The sequence below is a fragment of the Pygoscelis adeliae genome, unplaced genomic scaffold (genome assembly GCF_000699105.1).
Source record: "Pygoscelis adeliae isolate BGI_AS28 unplaced genomic scaffold, ASM69910v1 Scaffold38, whole genome shotgun sequence".
NCBI classification, from domain to species: domain Eukaryota; kingdom Metazoa; phylum Chordata; class Aves; order Sphenisciformes; family Spheniscidae; genus Pygoscelis; species Pygoscelis adeliae.
Window position 1 is genome coordinate 11,906,625 of NW_008825614.1, and position 20,494 is coordinate 11,927,118.

The 20,494-nt window shown below is 41.9% G+C and overlaps 1 protein-coding gene across 1 annotated transcript in view; it reads left to right on the forward strand.

Moving 5' to 3' along the window:
- The window catches only part of BICD1 (bicaudal D homolog 1 (Drosophila)), a gene marked incomplete at its 5' end in the record, with an annotated part of 91,322 nt that overhangs the window by 36,357 nt on the left and 34,471 nt on the right, over window positions 1-20,494 (forward strand). Inside the window, 3 exon segments of the mRNA XM_009332913.1 lie at window positions 5,039-5,191; window positions 8,751-9,188; window positions 16,522-17,616. Coding sequence (XP_009331188.1) covers window positions 5,039-5,191; window positions 8,751-9,188; window positions 16,522-17,616 — 1,686 coding nt within the window.

Sequence of the window (20,494 nt, forward strand, 5' to 3'; positions counted from 1 at the left end):
GGACTCACATTGGAGAAGTTTGTGGAGAACTGTCTCCCGTGGGAGTGACCCCACGCTGGAGCAGGGGAAGAGTGTGAGGAGTCCTCCCCCTGAGGAGGAAGGAGCAGCAGAGACAACGTGTGATGAACTGACTGCAAGACCCATTCCCTGTCCCACTGTGACACCTGGGGAGGGGGAAGAGGTAGAGCATTCAGGAGTGAAGTTGAGCCTGGGAAGAAGGGAGGGGTGGGGGGAAGGTGTTTTTAAGATTTAGTTTTATTTCTCATTATCCTGCTCTGACTTGATTGGTAATAAATTAAATTAATTTTCCCCAAGTCGAGTCTGTTTTGCCCGTGATGGTAATTGCTGAGTGATCTCTCCCTGTTCTTATCTTGACCCACGAGCCTTTTGTTATATTTTCTCTCCCCTGTCCAGCCGAGGAGGGGGAGTGATAGAGCAGCTTTGGTGGGCACCTGGTGTCCAGCCAGGGTCAACCCACCACACATGCTGTGGCTTGCATATTCCAACAGATAAGTAGTGATTTAGTCGGGGTAGTTTGGGGCATATAATTAATTTCTGATTACAAGGCTGTTTTGCGGTGTGAACAATAGTATGTTTTACTGCAGTAAGGACCTGAAATCTTTTCATAAAAAATTTGTATGAAAAATAATGTAGAGAAAAAGCCCAAACACTAGTTCCCCATTGTTGTTTGGGACAAAAAACAGTAGACAAAAACCAGAAATAAAAAAAGTCCCGTATGCATTCCAAGATAGGGGAGAACCAAATATAGTTAATGGAACTGCATTCACTTTAAAAAGAAGGCTTCAAAAAACCATCAGTTTCCAAAACATTCAGTTTATGTGTTTACAGTTCAGGAAAACAAGAGCCACCAGGTCTCACTTCTCATCTTGGAGATGACAATACCCAGCTTCAGGTTACTGTCCCTTGCTCAGTTTGCTCTCCTTAGGTATATTGATAGGACACAAGGCTGTAACAAGCGGCTTCCTTGGGCAACTCTGGGGGTGTTCTGACAAAAAAAGTCTGTGGGGGAATCATATTTTTTCATAGTCCTTTCTCATCATTTTCAAAATTAGACTTTTCAGTTCTTTCATTTTAAAGTACCTTCTCACTTGCAATTATTTGATATTACACAATGTATTACAATGTGTCTACACACACAATTAATACAACGTGCTCTGTATGTAGCATATGGAATACAGCATTTTAAAAGTCTATGCTGAATCAAAAATGAATAATATATTCATTTATATTGCATTTAATTTTGGTAAGAAGTACAAAAGTTTATTATTTAATATTTATATTCCACTGATGCTCAGAGACCTGTCAGGATTGAAGTGATGGTTGTACTATACAGAAACGGTCCTTGCCCCTGTAAAACCTAGAGGTGTCTTTTGCTTTTCATAGATGAAAAGTCTGAAAATGTATTTAAGTTCTAGTGGATAGGTGACCTGAACAGACTTCATCTTAACTGAAGTCTTAAATGAAAAACTTCTGTTTTTCATTTCTCATGGTCTGTTCTGTTATGTGTAAGTTCATTAGACGTGCATTGAGCTATGTGACTGACATCTTCCACAATTAGTGCTCCTGTATAATTAGATGCAATGCTGACAAGGACTCTGTTGTTTTCTATAGTTTCACAGAAAAGCCTTTTCCTTCTTTTTTGGCACCGATCCATTAAAACCATTGCACCATGTTCAGCTGGTGACTGGGATTGAAAATAATTTACAGCCATTAAAACATAGCTCGTGTATCATTAGCTCCACCGCTTGGATTAATCTGATTTTTACAGATACAGTAGTTCATAGGGGAATCCTTTCTCGAAATGTAAAAAGTCCTGAGGCAGTGCCCTAGTAAAAGCATCTGGCTCAATTACTCTATCCTGAAAGTTTAATGTTCAGTGTTTGACTACCAGCAAAGTTTAATTATGAATTATTTTACTAATAATTTGGGTTACATTGTCCTCTAGTGGCTCATATAGATAACTGCCCTGTTGACAGAGTCCTTTTGCCTTGTGTTTTTAAATCCTCTCGTACTCTTTTCATACAAGTCCAAGTCACCTCGGAAGAGGACTGATGCAGTGGCCAAATAAAAAGTTTGCATCTTACTGCCACTGTATCAGTACAGCAAGATCTATCCTCTATAACTGCATATTGTATGCTTAAGAAACACATATTTAAAATAGTTCAAAATAACAATAGAGAGTTGTGAGAAGATACTGCATTTAATCAGAGCATTTGATGGAAACAAATATATCCTTCTGACTGACAGTACAACGAATAAACTCAGTATGAATTTTTTTTAATAGGTTGAAGACTAGTTCACTTCCACAAAATACATAGAGATCTCATATGAAGGAAAACAGAACAGCCCTTCAGCATCTCCTGTGGCTACTCACTTGTAAATCTCGATAACGCCAGGCTTTTGCCCTGTAACGTGGCAGTACCACCTTTCATAGGAAGCAGTGAAAGCACTAGAGCGCTTTGCAGCTGGATGTTTGCCAGCATAATGCAGATGTTCGCAAAGAGGAGAAGGGATGTGGGAGCATGGAGAATAATGCCAGGGTGTTTGCAGTGACAAAACGCACATTTCACGTTACTTTGAAAAGGTGATGCCATATTCTCTAGCGTGCTGAGTTTGTTTCGCCCCTGTGGCAGAGCAGTAGGCTTGCTTCCAGCAGAGGCCTTGGCCCTGGTCACGGGAAGTATGGCAGGCAGCGCTGCGGCAGGCACGGCTGGTGGGATGCTCCGACTGGCGAGTCCTCCCTTTTGATACTGTTTCTTCCTTGACCAAATGCCACGAGTAATGATGAATAGAAGTTGCTCTGCAGAGATAGCTTCTCTGTGTGTAAGAAGAGGAGCGCTATAAATGGTTCTGTTTATACCTCCAAGATTATGTAGGAGAAGCAGCAGTTACAAGTGTCAAAGAATGTGGTTTCTGTCTTTTTAAAGAAATGGTGGTGCACTCCAGCAAGATGATAACTCATGTTTTCTGTTGCTGTTTGCAATAATAGGAAAGACAAAGGAGTACTCTGACCTTACAGAGTTGATTTCCGAGGCTTTTTCCAAGCAGTGCGCCTTGTACTCTATCAGGGAAATAATATCAGGATTCAGTAAAAATTCTTTGCTCAGGTCCTCCATCTCTGGCCACCTTTTTTCTTCCTCCCTTTTTGGAGAGGCCTTCCTTTCAACCAGCAGTGTGGCAGTGTGACAGTGTGCATTGCATGGATGTCATTCCATGGTTGCTATTCACTCCCTGGGCTGATCATCCTCCAAACACCGGGAGAGTTGCAGAGTAGCTTAATTATACTTTACACAGCAGGGTCGTGCATTTGGTGTTGTCCACGTACTGCCTCAAACTTGCACGTATACGCACACCTAGCAAGCGTCAATAACCGCCACAGCTGAGAACGTGCTGACAGAAACAAAACGTATAAAGGCAGCCTTGAGGTATAAAATGCCTTCACCTCATGAAATCATCTGTGGTGCCATTCTTACAGTTCACTCAGAGGTTTATTAGGCAGTGATGGATGCAGGAATACTTGCAGGGAGTTACTTTTATCTAGTGCTCTGTGGCTCTTCTGCCACTGGGGATCTTTTAAACCAAAGGCATGCCTTTGGTTAAGAAATCACATAGGAGCTTTATTTCTTCTTATTTATCCGCCAGGAGGCGGAAGGTCATGGTTTTTATTTTTCTTTAACAAAAAGGCTTCATTTTAAAAAGTGTTTTTGTAACTCTTGCATCAACATATTTTTTGTCATGCTTTGCAATGTTATTTTCTAGGGGTTTATAATTGTTTATTTAACCTAGGTGCTAAGCAAAGTTCTGTTTATCCTCAATTCATAACACGGGGTTTTATCCTTTACGTACCAGAGGGTGAGTTGTACAGATTGATCTATTCAGAGCTCGCTGACTACAGTTTCTGCTGTAATGATTTTTTAAACATTTGGCTTTTCCAGGTAGCTGTCAGGCCAGTGGTTGCCCTCCCTCCACACTGGAATCTTTTACAGAAACCCATTACTGCTTCCCAGGCGTGCTTCTTCTGACACCCCAGCAGCGAGGGGGCTCTGCCCCATCATTAAAGTCACAGTAGTGCTTCCCTCCACCCGCTGCTGCAGCAATGCTCAGGTTCCTCCTGCAGGCAAGGAGAAGATGTGACCGATTACGCCTATTCCTATTAATCAGGAAAATGCAGGCTTCTCTTCAAAGTAGAGGGGGAGGTTGCTCCTACCAACCGTGTCGGTCACTGTTCTCTTCCAGCTGTGTGTTAACTCCATCTTCCCGTAGTGCATTTTACATCAGGGTTATGTCAGCAGAGTCTTTCCAGAATAACCTAACCCTTGATGTCAAACTCAGTCAGAGCTGGAATCCAATGGAAGCAATTTTTGATGAAACTGACCCCTCGTGACCTCTCTCATAAGGCTGTCTGGGAACTGTATATGCTAATGGGAAAAATAAAGTGGTGACCTTGTGTGTTCTCAGACTCACAGGGTGTAATCCTGCTCAGCACAGCAGTGCATTTGTCAGGTTTTTGACGAGCGCTTTACAGCCGTCTGCCTGGCAGGTGCCCCCTGCCTACCTGTGTGCCTCTGACGCCTGCAGATGCAAACATGTGAGTGCACCTTGCTCGATAACAGATGTCTTTACAGAACAGATGCCGTTACTCCTTGCTTTTCTGTATGAATGTAGAAAGCATCCTTTGGTGGAAAACAGGTGGTAATTTTATTTAAATCCAACTGTATCGTAGAGCAATAAAACTAACGAGATGATAAAGCCTTGCCAGGTTTTCCATTTTGATAAGCATCTAATCTTGAAATGGTTTTAATCAAGCTTCCTTATCAGATGTTCTCGTTTCTGTGTTGCCAGTACACACCTGAAGTTACTGCTTGGCCTCAGATTAAAAGGTGATGCTGTTTTGATTTGTACTGTTAAATCATTTCTGTTTGAGGATTAATTTTTTGTTTGGCCTTTCCTAAAGGCAGTGTTCGTCATTAAAATGGCTGTGTATGAATGGTAATGTACTTGCATTTTCTCTCACCAGAACAACGAAATGGTGGAACTACAGAGGGTACGAATGAAAGATGAAATTCGAGAGTACAAGTTTCGAGAGGCGAGACTCCTACAGGACTACACTGAGCTTGAAGAAGAAAACATCACTTTACAGAAACTGGTGTCCACACTGAAACAGAATCAAGTAAGCATCAAAAGATTCAAGGCGCTATGCTAAAAAATGACACCATTTTCTCCAATTTCCATAATGTGATCCTGCAGAACACTTTGATGGAAGTTTCTTTGTATGTTTTTTTCAGTTGGGTTTTTGCTAAACACTTATTCTGAAACAGTATTATTGGCCATTTTTGACATATGGGGAGGTCCTTACCTCAGTTTTAGGAAAATCCTGGTGAAATATTTCATTGCAGAACTTTGTAATAGCAGAGGAATTATTAAATTAGATAGAATCTCATCTTTTTGCTTCCTGCTTTTCCTATCCTCCTTCCCTGCACGCTGAACTCGGTGCCCAGCGGCAGAGTTCAGCCCTCCGTTTCCTCTCGGTTGGTTTCCTGCACGTCCTTTCCTCTTCTGAAGTGGAGAAAAGAGGCAATAATCTTCTCCCCCTTCTTCTTTTTTTTCCTGCTCCTTGGGTTTTCCTGTGCTGGTGTTCTTTCTTCTCAGCCATGCTAACCTGCAAGTTTAGCAAGCTTCAAAAAGAGGCAAAAGGGACATCAGATGTTCCTAGTTTGTCTTTTGGTTTCCTCATTACAGCAATTTGCAGCTGATGGCAAACCAACACGCTGTAATTCTCACTGCAGTGCAGAACGCATCCCGAGGAACCACCGTAAACAACAGCCCCACTGCATCCAGATGTCAGCAGTCGTGGGGTCCGTTCTCTCCCCCTTACAAACACACAGCTTCCTTTGCTGCTGTATATACATGCCGCTGAGGAAGCAATCAAGAACACGGTTGTCCTTCAAATTGAACAAAAGGGATTTGTTCTCACGTCAGAAGAGTTAGCTTGCTGTGATCAGTATTTAAGTATCCAAGTTGGATGATGTAACACTTTCTGCCTTTTACACCCTGTCCAGACTAGCGTAACGCGGCACTCCATAACACCATTTCCTTAACTGCTAACAGGTGGTAACAGCACTGCGTTGCAGCCCCTGGTTTAAGTCCTAGTCTACTGCCTGGTTCAGTTAGGGCTTTTATCAAATAGCCAAGACTGTCACAGCCTCTAATGGCAACCTGGAAACAAAGCTGCCTTATTCCTGCAGGAATATGCAGTACTACTTCAGCTTTTACTGCTATTTTACCGCTCTACCCCAAATGCGATTGAAACATTTAAAACAACGGAGCCATGCTGCGGAGAATACACTGGTACTAGAAACAGGTACATTGTTTCCTTATTTATGAAGATAGCCAGACTTTCACACTCCTGAAACTGAATTTATAGCAGATCATCTTTGTGTCAGAGTTATTTACTGAGCCAGCAAATTCCCCCTTTGAGGCACGGAGTTTTTCCTCACCAAGCTCATAGGAGGCATTTTCACACTATCAGGAAATTAAAGACCCCTTTATGGACTGTCCTACTTTCCCTCAGAAGAAAATCTGTTTGCAAGTGTTTATATTTGTCATAATATTTCATACTTAATGAAACCGAATGCCAGCAGTCTGTGGAGAAAAGAAGCATTGCCACATTTTGAATGGCTTTAAAAATCAGTCATTTTGCATCATGTATCCATGCGCTTGTGATTCCTAAATAGCTTTGATCTACAAGATAAAATTTCAAGAGCATTTTATACTTTAATACTTTCATTTACAAAACCGTATGTTACAATTCTTAGTGCTAAACTGTCATTATCTGGGTTGGTGTTTTTTGTAGCCTTTGTAAGCAAGAATCCATGAGATGGTAACCATATAGATAATATAGACCTCTGGTTTTCATGTGGATTTAAAATTTAAAAACGTTTCTTTTTCCATGTCCTTAAGTTATAAACATAGCTACTTGATGGGATTTAATAATTTTTCAGCTGGACCCCTCTCTCCACTCAGAAAAGATATCAAGTTCCTAAATGTAGATTTCAAAGTATCATCGATTTTCCTTTTCTATTTAACATTTCCCAATATGACTTTGGAACTTTCTTTTTTGTTTGAAATGTTACCATTCTCTGGGTTTGAAGATTAGTGCTTTGGTTTTTAAGTTTGCCTTTCCAAAGGCTTATGAGTACAAGACTTTTGACAGGTTGATAAATATTCTTCTCCATTAGGAATGGTTGATATTTCTATTTTCACCAGAACCTTATTATAGTTTGTTCAAATATATATACGTCAAATAAAAAATATTCTAGACAATGCCTTAAAATTGCAGATAACAATGCGTATTCATGCATTTGAATGAGAAAAGCCTCAACTGAAAAAAGCTTTTTTATGGAAGCATCAAAATTCAGTATTTCTCTTCCTCTTTCACCGGATTATTAAATTATTTCACCCGATATTGGGAATTTTTTGCATTTAGCAATGAAAAGGTGGATGAGTAACATGATTAGAATTAAATTAAAAATCAAAGCATGATCATTTTTACCAGGAGAGTTGGTCAAGCATGGACAAGGTCCTTTACATACAAAGCTCTTCCTTTTCATTGCTGTGGGATTTTCCAACAGTGAAAAGGAAGATGAGGAGAGCCAGCAAGGGAAGGCGTTTTGCAGTGGGGATCGGCTGCACCATCTAGATATTGCTAGGCAACTGGTTTTGAGCTAGATTGGGTTTACCTAGGCTTTGCTTCTTGTTAGGTGCAATAGAAAGGACTGAATAAATGTGGGAGCTGCCTTTTAAAGAGGAGAGAAGCAGCTGGTTTTTTCCTCAGCCCCTACTGCCAATAAATACCTTGATAAAATACTGCACCTAGGTGCGTGGGGTGGGGAGCCTGCCCTCTGAGAAGGAGGAAGACCAGCGAGTCCCTCCAAGCCTGGCGAGGCTGCTCCAGGTCACTGGCAGAAGCCCTTCAGGCAGCGCTGTCAGAGCAACAGGTTGCCCAGTGCTCCAAAATGGCATCCCCAACACACAGTTCAAGGATTGTGTGGCTGGATAAGCTGTTTACACATTTGTCTGGTAGTTTAAAAATCTTCAACAATTTGGGGCATCTTAGAGTGTAAACTGATTGTATGAATAGTTTGCTGTTTAATTTTTAAAATCAAATGCTTCTTGAATAATGGAGAGGCTTGTACGGCACACAGGAGAGAGTTGAGGCTCTTCTGCAATTTTTGTACTTGAACACTACGAAGACACCAGATACTTTAGAGTATCCGTGCCTAAGTGCCTTTACATCTGGTAAGAATTTAGAGAAGACGACATCTTCAGAATACTTGCAATTAATAAATCAGACTATATTAACCTGAGATTTGTACATACCATGATATACCAACATTGCTTATGGCAGTTCATAATAAATCTATGGTAACCAGGATATCTGCTACTGAACAGCCTTCTTTCCATGAAATACATTGTTTATTGTCATAAGTTACTCAGAAAAAGGTGTTATATTTCTTGATTCTCACATGCTGAAAAAGTGAGCAGTGGAGTATTTAACAGAGCGAGCTCTGCTTGCATTTTCTGTGCAGCCAGTTCTCCGCAGCTGCAGGCAATGTCTGTTATTTCAAACTGTATTTTCTGTAACACCTATTTCAATAAGGCTGATAAATGGCAGGTTTTCATGACTCAAGTTTTAGTATTATGAATGTTCTTTGTCTTGTCTAATTCAGGTTGAATATGAAGGCTTAAAGCATGAGATTAAACGATTTGAGGAGGAGACAGTGTTGCTTAATAGTCAGCTAGAAGATGCCATCCGGCTGAAGGAGATTGCTGAGCATCAACTGGAGGAAGCTCTGGAAACTTTAAAAAATGAAAGAGAGCAAAAGAACAATCTGAGGAAGGAACTCTCCCAGTATATCAACCTCAATGACAGTATGTATAACAACCATATTAATATATCAGTAGATGGATTGAAGTTTGCAGAGGACGGGGGTGAGCCCAACAATGATGACAAAATGAACGGACATATCCACGGGCCTCTCGTGAAACTCAATGGTGACTACCGAACTCCCACGGGTAGGAAAGGAGAATCTCTGCACCCCGTCTCCGACCTCTTCAGTGAGCTCAACATATCAGAAATACAGAAACTGAAGCAGCAACTCATGCAGGTAAGAGCTGAATTTAATGTTCTGAAGTGTTCAGACACACATCCTGTGGACCCTAGTGCCAGCTTTTGCAACGATTTCCCCCAGTGATGTTCTTGACCACGTATGTCCTGTTCTCAGACTTCTGCTTTGGTGTTTCTTCACATCAGGTTTTGCTAGAAATATCCTTAGTAAACAGAGTATCTGTCTGCAAAAAGTCAGTGTGATCTGAGCAGATGTTTAGTGTGAAGAGGAGAAAGGGACCTAGTTGCTGTGGTTGCAGATGGTTAGATTCTTTTTTTCCTGCTTTGATAATGGGAAACGTCCCTGAAATTGCAAGTGGAATAAAGTACTCTTCAGTATGACCAAAGCTATCTGGAAAAAAACCCACTAAAAGACAGACAGACTTGATTATGCTCCCTTGCAAGTCAGAGGGAGTTTTTGCCATTAAAGTCAGTTTGAACAAGATTTGGCGTACCGTCAAGAGAGAACAAAAGAAGAGGAGCACTCCTCTTAATAACTGTGCACGCGGAGAGCATGTGGCGTGCGAGATGTCACAGAGTGCCCTTGTCCACCCTGGCAGTCCCGGCGGATGCGCAGGCTGCAGGGGGTGCCTCGGGGACCATACAGCGAGCATTTGTTCGCTATTCATCCAAGCCCAGCCCAGGCATAACCAGAATAGGAGCCTGGGATGCAAGCCAGATAAAAATTCAAGCTGCCAGCCCCAGTGCTGACATCATCTTAGAAAGGGGTACAGTGCCACACAGAGAAAGGGTCCCACTGCCCAAGCTGCTGAGCATCTTCTCTGCCACAAGAGCTTGAAAGGTTTTGGCACCATCAGGGAAACATCCAGTATTTTCTAGCTGCAGGCTTCCAAAAAGTGCTTCTTCTAAAGAGGGTAAATGTAAATCCTTTACGGCCTAAAATGTAAAAGGTGATTTAGAAGTAAAGTAGAGCAAACCCAATTTTCAGTGCTTGCTAGAGAACAATAAATCCCTGCGTGGTCTGTCCTTCATTTGCTGAAGAGTTAATTGTTCTATTTATTTCATTGCCAAACGCACCATGGGAAGTTTTGATCTGAGCTATGACATGGCAAACACTGATTACATCTAGTGCTTTGCACAAATATCTTTGATGCAAGATGTACATAATTCAAGTGGAAAAGCTTGAAATTTGGAATTTTGTTTCTGTGAAAAATTATGTCAGAAACTTTTCCAGTATTAAAATGTAAACAGTGTGCGTAGTTTGTGTATATATGCATATCTAAAAATATTCATGTGTTATGAATATTTTATGAATATTTATTTTATGTATAATTATATACATACATTTATGTATATAATATATGCACATATATATTATATGCAGCTTTTGATCTCATTCAGGAATACAATGCTAAAAACTGAAAAAACTACAGCTTCAGAAAAAATGATTTGAAATGTTCACATTTTAAAATACAACGTAAGCATTTTCACCCATCATTTACAATGAAGTTTATGCAATATAAATTTGGAGTAAAAGCTGTTTGGAATTATGTCAGAAACTTTTCCAGTATTAAAATGTAAACAGTGTGCGTAGTTTGTGTATATATGCATATCTAAAAATATTCATGTGTATGTACACATACATTTATGTATATAATATATGCACATATATATTATATGCAGCTTTTGATCTCATTCAGGAATACAATGCTAAAAACTGAAAAAACTACAGCTTCAGAAAAAATGATTTGAAATGTTCACATTTTAAAATACAACGTAAGCATTTTCACCCATCATTTACAATGAAGTTTATGCAATATAAATTTGGAGTAAAAGCTGTTTGGAAATTAAAAACAAGATTGTTTGGGTATGTTTTGTCTTGATTTTATTAAATTAAATATTGAGCTTGATGAATCAACAAACTTCTACTTGAAAGATACTGCAAACTTTTTGATCATCTCTGACTTAAAAACTTATTTATTTTACATATCTTAAACAAAGAGTCAGCCTTCTGACAGTCAGTGGCCACAAGCTGCCCATCACAGGACCCTAGAAGGACTCTAGAAAATAAATATAACCATTTTTCGGTCACAACAGCTTTGCAGGGGCCCAGCACCCTCACGCAAATAGCCGCCACCATTGCTCAGCATTCTAATCATGTTAAAAGGTTTAAAAAGAAGGACTAGACCCAGCTGGAAACCTGATTTCTTTAGATACTGAGAAGGCTTACTGCAAAATGCTGATGTGTACTTTTTTTTTTAAGTCGTCATCTTCTCTGTTGAGTTGCATCAGCTCACCTTGGGTGATACAAATTAAATGTGAAAAAATCCTCCGAAAACTTTCCTCATAGTAGATGGGAGATTTAATTGGGTTCAAGCTGACAAAAGGTAGTTCTTCAGCAAAACTGAATTTTTTCTCCTCAGCAGTGTCTTTGCCATGTGGTGTTCATTCAGCAACATCTTAATATTTGGTATGTGTTCCTCTTGTTTTCTCTGAAGAGGCTGTTCTGTGACAGACTGCTGAAGGAACTGACCCTCTCCTGGGAAGTATTTTTATGTCTGTAGGACAGCAGGCTCCTTTTTTGAGAGACACAAACTTCAGATTTGCCATTTTGTACATGTGTGGCAAATTTTTTTCACTCCTCAATCTCAAAAAGAAGCCTTCACCAAAAAAATTAGTATGACACGTATAATTCTTTCTGCAGCTTTACGATGCTGCCGCATGATTTGTGCTGGTCATTAGAAGAGATTTAATTGCAAGTGTTCCCTTTCCATCTTTTAAATCAACTAAGTAACAAATACCTTGCTGAGAATGCTCGTATTCTGAGATTCTCTTGGAAAAGCTCAAGGCTTTCTGCTCTGCTTTCATGTTTGTTGTCCAGTGGGAAGAATTATCCACCTCATCTTTAAAGCCTAGGACTTCTTTCTTCCTTCCATGGTGATGCTTTCCCTATACCTGAGGCCAACATCATATTTGGAAAACTTAGATTAAGTTCTCTTAAAAAAAAAACAAACCCACAGACAATTGGCACAGATTCAAGGTTCTCGAATTGAGTTTTCCTGTTCACTTGTTCCAGGCTCCACCAGGAATTGTTCACTGATATTCTGATGTTATTTTAAAAAAAAAGGTGATAAATAACAATGGTAAAACTGGTGTGGCGGGTTGACTCTGGCTGGACACCAGGTGCCCACCAAAGCTGCTCTATCACTCCCCCTCCTCGGCTGGACAGGGGAGAGAAAATATAACGAAAGGCTCGTGGGTCAAGATAAGAACAGGGAGAGATCACTCAGCAATTACCATCACGGGCAAAACAGACTCGACTTGGGGAAAATTAATTTAATTTATTACCAATCAAGTCAGAGCAGGATAATGAGAAATAAAACTAAATCTTAAAAACACCTTCCCCCCACCCCTCCCTTCTTCCCAGGCTCAACTTCACTCCTGAATGCTCTACCTCTTCCCCCTCCCCAGGTGTCACAGGGGGACAGGGAATGGGTCTTGCAGTCAGTTCATCACACGTTGTCTCTGCTGCTCCTTCCTCCTCAGGGGGAGGACTCCTCACACTCTTCCCCTGCTCCAGCGTGGGGTCACTCCCACGGGAGACAGTTCTCCATGAACTTCTCCAACGTGTGTCCTTCCCATGGGCTGCAGTTCTTCATGAACTGCTCCAGTGCGGGTCCCTTCCACGGTGTGCAGTCCTTCAGGAACAGACTGCTCCAGCCTGGGTCCCCCACGGGGTCACGAGTCCTGCCAGCAAACCTGCTCCAGCGTGGGCTTCCCACGGGGTCCCAGCCTCCTTCGGGCACCCACCTGCTCCGGTGTGGGGTCCTCCACGGGCTGCAGGTGGATATCTGCTCCACCGTTAACCTCCATGGGCTGCAGGGGGACAGCCTGCCTCACCATGGTCTGCACCACGGGCTGCAGGGAAATCTCTGCTCCGGCACCTGGAACACCTCCTCCCTCTCCTTCTTCACTGACATTGTTGTCTGCAGAATTGTTTCTCTCACATATTCTCACTCCTCTCTTCGCTGCTGTTGTCGCGGAGCAGTTTTTTTTCTTTCCCCTTCTTCAATACGTTATCACAGAGGTGCCACCATCGTCGCTGATTGGCTTGGCCTTGGGGGTCCGTCTTGGAGCTGGCTGGCATTGGCTCTGTCGAACATGGGGGAAGCTTCTGGCAGCTTCTCACAGAAGCCACTCCTGTAGTCCTCCCCCCTGCTACCAAAACCTTGTCACACAAACCCAATACATTTGGTTTCCATAATGGCAAATTATGAAATTGGTTTATATTATTGGTTTCCAAATGGCAAAGAGAGTAAATTGGGAAGAAAATCTCCTCAAATGGAAATCTTTGAAGGGAAGGATGCATTGTGAAATGGGTACAGCTACTTTTGAATTGCTTTTATTTTCATTTTAAGATGATAACGATCCTTACTGCAGCTACTAATTTTAATGTCAAAAAAACCCCACCAACTGGACTGAAAAATAACTGCCATTTCCAAAAGTTTTCTGTGTGTGGAAATAATAGTATTGTCTAGAACAAGAAATATAATTACTGTACATGGAAACAGCAGAGTCATTAGTATGCAGAAGGTGTGCTCAGGACTGAGTTGGAGCTTTGGGGTTTTTTTCCTTGGAAGTAGGAGCATGTATTTATAACTTAAACAGAAGTAGATTAGCTTAATCCATAATTACTGGACCAGAATGAGTAAAATTTAGTAGATCTACGTATTTCATTTTACCTACTGTCCAAGTTGGTATATGGGTTTTAGAAGTTGCATGTTTTCTCTGGAAACAATTCTTTCTATTTGAGAGAAGTATTTGTTTCCAGAAACCATTCATGTTCAGCAGAGAAACCATCATAAAGATCCCAATTAGCTCTGTTGTCGTTTTCCTTCATGATAAAATACAATGTCTGAGATCAGTAATCTGGCAGGATCAGTTCTGTCTGATTAATTTAAGCAGACACTGAAACACCGTGCTGTTTTAATACCAAGTTGTTTTCTTGAAGTAAAGGCTCTCTGGCTGTAAGCTCTATATTTATTTTTACACTAGTGCAATCTACAGTTAATTGCCTACTTCCATGTGAATATACCCACAGTGAACCCATACACCTTAAAAAGCCAACTGCCTTTGGTGTGTAATGTATGGATCATTATTATTCGTATGACTTCTCACCATAAGGTGAGATGGTCCTTTAAATTATCCAAAACTCAGATTTTCATGCACGTGTGTGGCTCACCTTACCAGCCTGAAGGAATAAATACCTTCCTTATCTGATGAGGGTAATGCAATTAACACCTAAGCCTGCTATACCAGGTGATAATAACTAGAGTTCAGCTGAAACTTTCTGGGGAGAGCAGACCTGGGGCAGACAGCTCTATGGAAACAACAGATGAAAGCTGGTGAGGAGGCTTTTGCTGGGCAGCTTTCTGAGGCTCCCCAGGACAGGTCTGACCGAGAAATCTGTGAAGACCAGTCACCTTTTAAGAAGATGCTCTTGGCAAAGGGGAAGGTTGCTCTGTTTGGGATTTTCTCAACAAGAGTGGGCTGACATGGGGAGGTGAGCAGCAACGGGGGCGGCAAGCAGACTGAGGCAGCAATGGGGAAACGGTGTCAAATGGAGAAAGGTATCAATACACTTATGGTACTCAGCTGTCCTCTTCTGCATTACAGCACAGACTATGTAGTGCCTAAAGCGAAGTGCCCTATATCTAAGGACACAGACTCTTCCTGGATCATAAAATAATGATGAGGTTTGGCCCTGTTTTTGTAATTCTTAAGCCATCAGTCACCTGTACACAAGAAAACTAGGCTGATTTTTTCAGATGTTTTTAACATGGCTTCTATTTTTATTCTTACAGTTTCTGCCTGCAATTGATTGCAGGTTCTAATAGAGGCCATGTTTTGAAAGCCTGTCTGTAAAACCAGGGGATCGTCATCTGCTTTAATGCCTTAATACTTCTGAGCAGCAGCCACTGCTCAAAAGCCCCATTATGAGAAAACAGGAGTCTGAAGCACTGCTTGGAACATTTTGTGAGATGGCATTAATACCCTCTCAGTCTCTAAAAGGCTTTTTTTTCCTTCAGTAAGATTCATGGTGGCTGATTTGACTCTTCCAAATACTGCCTGGGGGGATGCTGATAGGGAAGGAAATACTTTTTAAAAGGTTTTTCAGAACTGACAGCTTTGAATTCTCAGAATTAGTAATTCAGCCACTCATAAAGGGAATGTGAAGCACGCCATTTTCACTGCGTGTGTAAACACAGGGCTGAGATACTGCAACACTGGGAGAGAAAGAGCAGAACACCTGGCAGGCTCAGGATCCCATTGGAAAAGCTGTGAAAGCAAGAAGGATCCCATCTCCTTGTGCCTTCCTCTGCTTCCCAATTCACAACTCAGAACAGGACAAAGGCATAGAAAAAAAGTTGGAGCATTACACTTAAAACTTGAAATGGGAGTCTTTCAGAGGTGTCATCATGAATAGCAAACACCTGAGCAGATCAAACTTTATGTTTTTCTTGTTCACTTGCTTTAAGATGCTGTGCATTAAAACTTCTAGAGTCCTCCTACATGACCTCTTCTGCTGTTCAACATCCACATATCTCTGCGGATATTCAGAAAAGAACTTACTAGGTCAGGACCAGTGGTTGTTAGTTATACCACAAATCCTGCTTTTTCTGCCTTGTCCTTAAAAGGATGGATTTTGCTTATAATTAAGTGCTGGGGATGGGGAGTCATGGGAGTTGCATGTGCTCAGTCTCCCGATCTGTGTTACATTCCCACACAGTGGATTACTTAATCGACTCTGTGGAAATGTACACAGCCATTTGTTTACTGTATTTGCATTCAGTAATCAAGCCTTAATGAAAGTTTGCAACAGTCCAAAGATATAAATAAATATTGTGAAGCATTGGTAGAACTATTCATGGGAAATGTAAATTCAAACTGCATTGAGAAATGCATATCTACCAGTGGAAAGGGTTATAGTTGACTGATAGATGGCAGTGATGCAGTTCATGCCTATTAAAATTCAGGGAACATATGTCTTAATAAATCTATTATCATCACTCTAGCTGACTACGCACTTAGTGCTAGGCACTAAGTAATTCTTCAGTGGGCAACGTGTAAAATCGTGACCTAGTGATATTGCGAATTGTAACAGAGGCTGGGACTTCATAACCCTGTACAAGTTATACGTACCTCTCTCTGACTTAATTTTACAGTTTAGAGATATATGGCTAAAATCTGTTTGAAGCCTTCAAGTTATGTATGCAGAGTGGGGGAGTGGAAGAGATGAATGTGATTGCAGAGTTTGGTGTTCAGCACGGGTAGTACGAGATCCTGGGTTTCTTACTTTGACTCTGTTGCAGGTGGAGAGAGAGAAGGCCATTCTCCTGGCAAACCTGCAGGAGTCTCAGACGCAGCTGGAGCACACCAAGGGAGCCCTGACCGAGCAACACGAGCGAGTCCACAGGCTCACGGAGCACGTCAACGCCATGAGGGGGCTGCAGAGCAACAAGGAGCTGAAAGCTGAGCTTGACTGTGAGAAGGGCCGAGACCCCGGCGAGGAAGCACATGACTATGAAGTGGACATCAATGGCTTGGAGATCCTAGAATGTAAATACAAAGTAGCTGTTACTGAGGTGATAGACCTTAAAGCAGAAATCAAAGCCTTAAAGGAGAAATATAATAAATACGTGGAAAACTACACTGAAGAGAAGGCCAAGTATGAGAGCAGAATCCAGACGTATGACGAACAGGTGACAAACCTGGAGAAGTCAACCAAGGAAAGCCAGGAAAAAATGGTCCACATGGAAAAGGAATTGCAAAGGATGACAAGCATAGCAAATGAAAACCATAATACCCTCAACACTGCCCAGGACGAGCTGGTGACGTTTAGCGAGGAGCTGGCTCAGCTCTACCATCACGTCTGCCTGTGCAACAATGAGACACCAAACAGGGTCATGTTGGACTATTACAGGCAAAGCAGAGTGACCCGCAGCGGGAGCCTGAAAGGACCGGATGACCCTCGAGGTCTCCTTTCCCCGCGGCTTGCCAGAAGGGGGGTGGCGTCGCCTGTAGAAGCCAGGACCCCGACCGAGCAGGTGACAAAAGAAGCCACAGAGCCTGGCAAGGAACAGAGCCCGACGAAAACACCTACCATTTCTCCTGTCATCACAGCCCCTCCTTCCTCCCCCGTCTCCGATACCAGTGACATCCGCAAAGAGCCGATGAACATCTACAACCTCAATGCCATAATAAGGGACCAAATCAAGCACTTGCAGAAGGCTGTCGATCGGTCGCTGCAGCTGTCGCGCCAGCGTGCTGCAGCTCGGGAGCTGGCGCCCATGATCGATAAAGACAAGGAGGCCTTAATGGAAGAGATACTGAAACTGAAATCACTCCTGAGTACGAAGCGGGAGCAGATCGCAACGCTGAGAGCAGTGCTGAAAGCCAACAAGCAGGTAAGATGCTAATAAAGCAGTCAGTTGGGAACGTCTGTTATTTATATAGGTCACTTACAAGCTTTCCCAGGAGTATTTCGGAGGAGAGATTTTACTCACAGGTTATTTAGCCTCTCACTCAATCATGGCAAGGGCAGACCTTTCTTCCCTCCCTCCCCGCCTCTTAAAGCTCTGCTTTTCTCAGCACCCACCATTCACCAAGGGCACAGGCAGAAGAGCCCTTCCTGTGGAGCAAGAGAAAAGCAGAGGGGGTGGGGAGGGATCAGCTACCACCCAGACTGATGCACGGGCATGTTGCTAGTATTGCAAAATGATAAGATTGCCAACACTGGAAAACAAAATGGAGTGTGCACGGAGAGGCTCGCAGGGGCGCGCTGACCCCTCGCCAGGGCAGGTACTGCTGGAGCGGGTGGGGAGGGCAAGCGCAGGGGAGACCACCTGGGGCAGCACCTCAGCAGCTGCAGGTGGCCCTGCAGTAGTGGAACAGATGGTGCAAACAACCCATTGCATTCTTCTTGGCTCTTGGTAATACTCCACAGGCTGCAAAACCTGAATGCCCCCCAGCAAATTTAAGGGGATTAAAAATAAATGCCATAAAAGCTAAAGCGTGCCTCGGGAAGAGAATGGCAGGCGTAAGAGTGTGACCAGTGGCTTTGGACTGTACAGAAGCTAGGCATTTCTTTGATAAGACAGCAGGTGAAATGCTGAGTTATTTTCATTACAGGTGGTTGGAATTTTTTTTAAAGATTTTTCTTTCTAGTCAGAAATAATTTCTCCTGCCATTGTCATGTTTTTAATCCTTTAAGAAATAAAATCAGGGGTTTGTTTGGTTTTTTTTTAATAAAAAGGACAACATCACTACATGATAAAGCTGACTGAATCAGTAACTGCAATTTTTTATTTTGAGAAGGATTCATTATAAAGTTATATTTTAAAAGAATAAAAAATTTCAAATTATTTTGAAAATCTTCACAGCTAAAAAAAAATCCATCAAACCACTTTATTTTTGATGTTTCACCAATGCAAATAAGCTGAGAATTACCACATATTGTATCAAATGCCAAAAGAGGACCATGTAATGGTGTGTTTTTCAAGAGTGCTGTCAATTTTTTCTTGCATAGTAGTATATTCTCCCAAGCCCTTTGTATCCATTAGATTCCAGGTCTGCAAACACTTTAAAAAGTTAAATTTAAGCATGCAAGTAGTTTTATTTGTTTTGGTGCATCTCCTTATGCCCAGAATTAAGTCTGAATGCAAGAGGCTGCAGCGGCAGAGTCGTCATTCCAGACTGCCTGGGACTTTTCTCATCTAAAAGCAGTGCAGTGGTCACCACATGGGGGCATGAATCCTGGTTAACAGCTTGGGATACTATTAGCTGATGACAGTGATGAGATTTCAGTGTTAAAATTCCCAATAGTCAAGTAGTCTGAAGTTACAGTTTCACGTTTAATTGATTGTTGGATCTGTAACTGCATTTCTAGAGTACTGGGGATTTTTAAATTGCAGCAATACTTCAATATATATTGAGTCTTTTATAGCATTTGCCCCCTTCCAATACAACACATGTTAAATATTAATTCAAGTAATTAAATACCATCTCTAGCTAAGCAATAATAGCTCTGAGCAATTATATGTGGATTTTCCATGTAATTAAAATGTAATTAAGATGTAATTGAGGTATATGGGTTTAGATTCCAAATTAAAGATTTTTTTCCATTAGCATAGAGCTATCATTTATTTTTTAATACTACCAGATAATCTAGCTCGGTCTTGCTCTTTTATTGCTGTCAGAAATAAAGCATCATCCTAAAGCATGCTCACTGAAATGGGAAAGATAGATTTGCTGAGTAAGGAAGTGCTATTAATTAAACTTTTATTTATTGGATAGCAGCATAGATATTGGTAACTGTACAACTGGGTATAGAATCTTGCAATACTGTTCATGCAAACCAAATACCAACATCCTCAAACTTTCAAGTTAAAAGAGATAATAATATAAAAGGATAGAAGAAATTTAAAGTTGGGGGGGGGGAGTTTTATTATGCGCCAGCAGTACTGCCAGCCTCAAGAGGTGTGTGTTTCCCAGGGCACAAAGCATATCTCATGTTCAAAAAACAGGAGTCAAGATTCATCTCCTTGAGTTCTTCCCCTGCAAAATAAGAAGTTTTTAAGCAGTAATGGGCTGGGGATACTTGTGGGTTTCAGTTCAGATGACCCTACAGAGGACATCTGGTTCAGTTTTTCACATGCGGTCCAGAACCACAAGAGCTAGAATTTTGATTTGGTAAAACCCACCCTCAAGCCCTAATGAAAGCTGAAATCAATACGAAATTATATCTTTTCATCCCTTGTGTAGTACGGCAAGACACTGCTGGTGCCCGAGGTAGCAGGGGAGAGCTGCGGCAGGGCCCCGCGAGAGGGAACCCTGCCGCTGGCGGGGGGCTGGATGCCCTGGCCCGTCCTTCAGCCTCCAGAGGGGCCACATCACATCTCGTCGTGCTTTCTAGCAATACTATTGCAAAATGCCTGTATTTGTTAGCACTCGAAACAGAGACACTTCAGGTGAAGCTTTTTTGGTTGGAGCAATATGGGAAAGCAAGATGAGCGCAACCAAATGCACTGTAACAATGGCAAGACCTGGCCTTCCTAGAGAATCTCGCCATTCAGATCCAGGGGGGAAGACCAGTAGCAGCCCCCTGGGTCTGGTATTTCGGGCTGTATTTCAGTAGTGAAGTCACACCCTTAACCAGGGAAGCGCGGGTGCTATCTAGTGACCACCAGAAGTATTGCCACATCAGATTAAAACGAGAATTGCAGTTTTCCTGGCAACACACTGCGTCGCAGTGCACTGACATCCTCTGTTGTCCAGGTACACAGG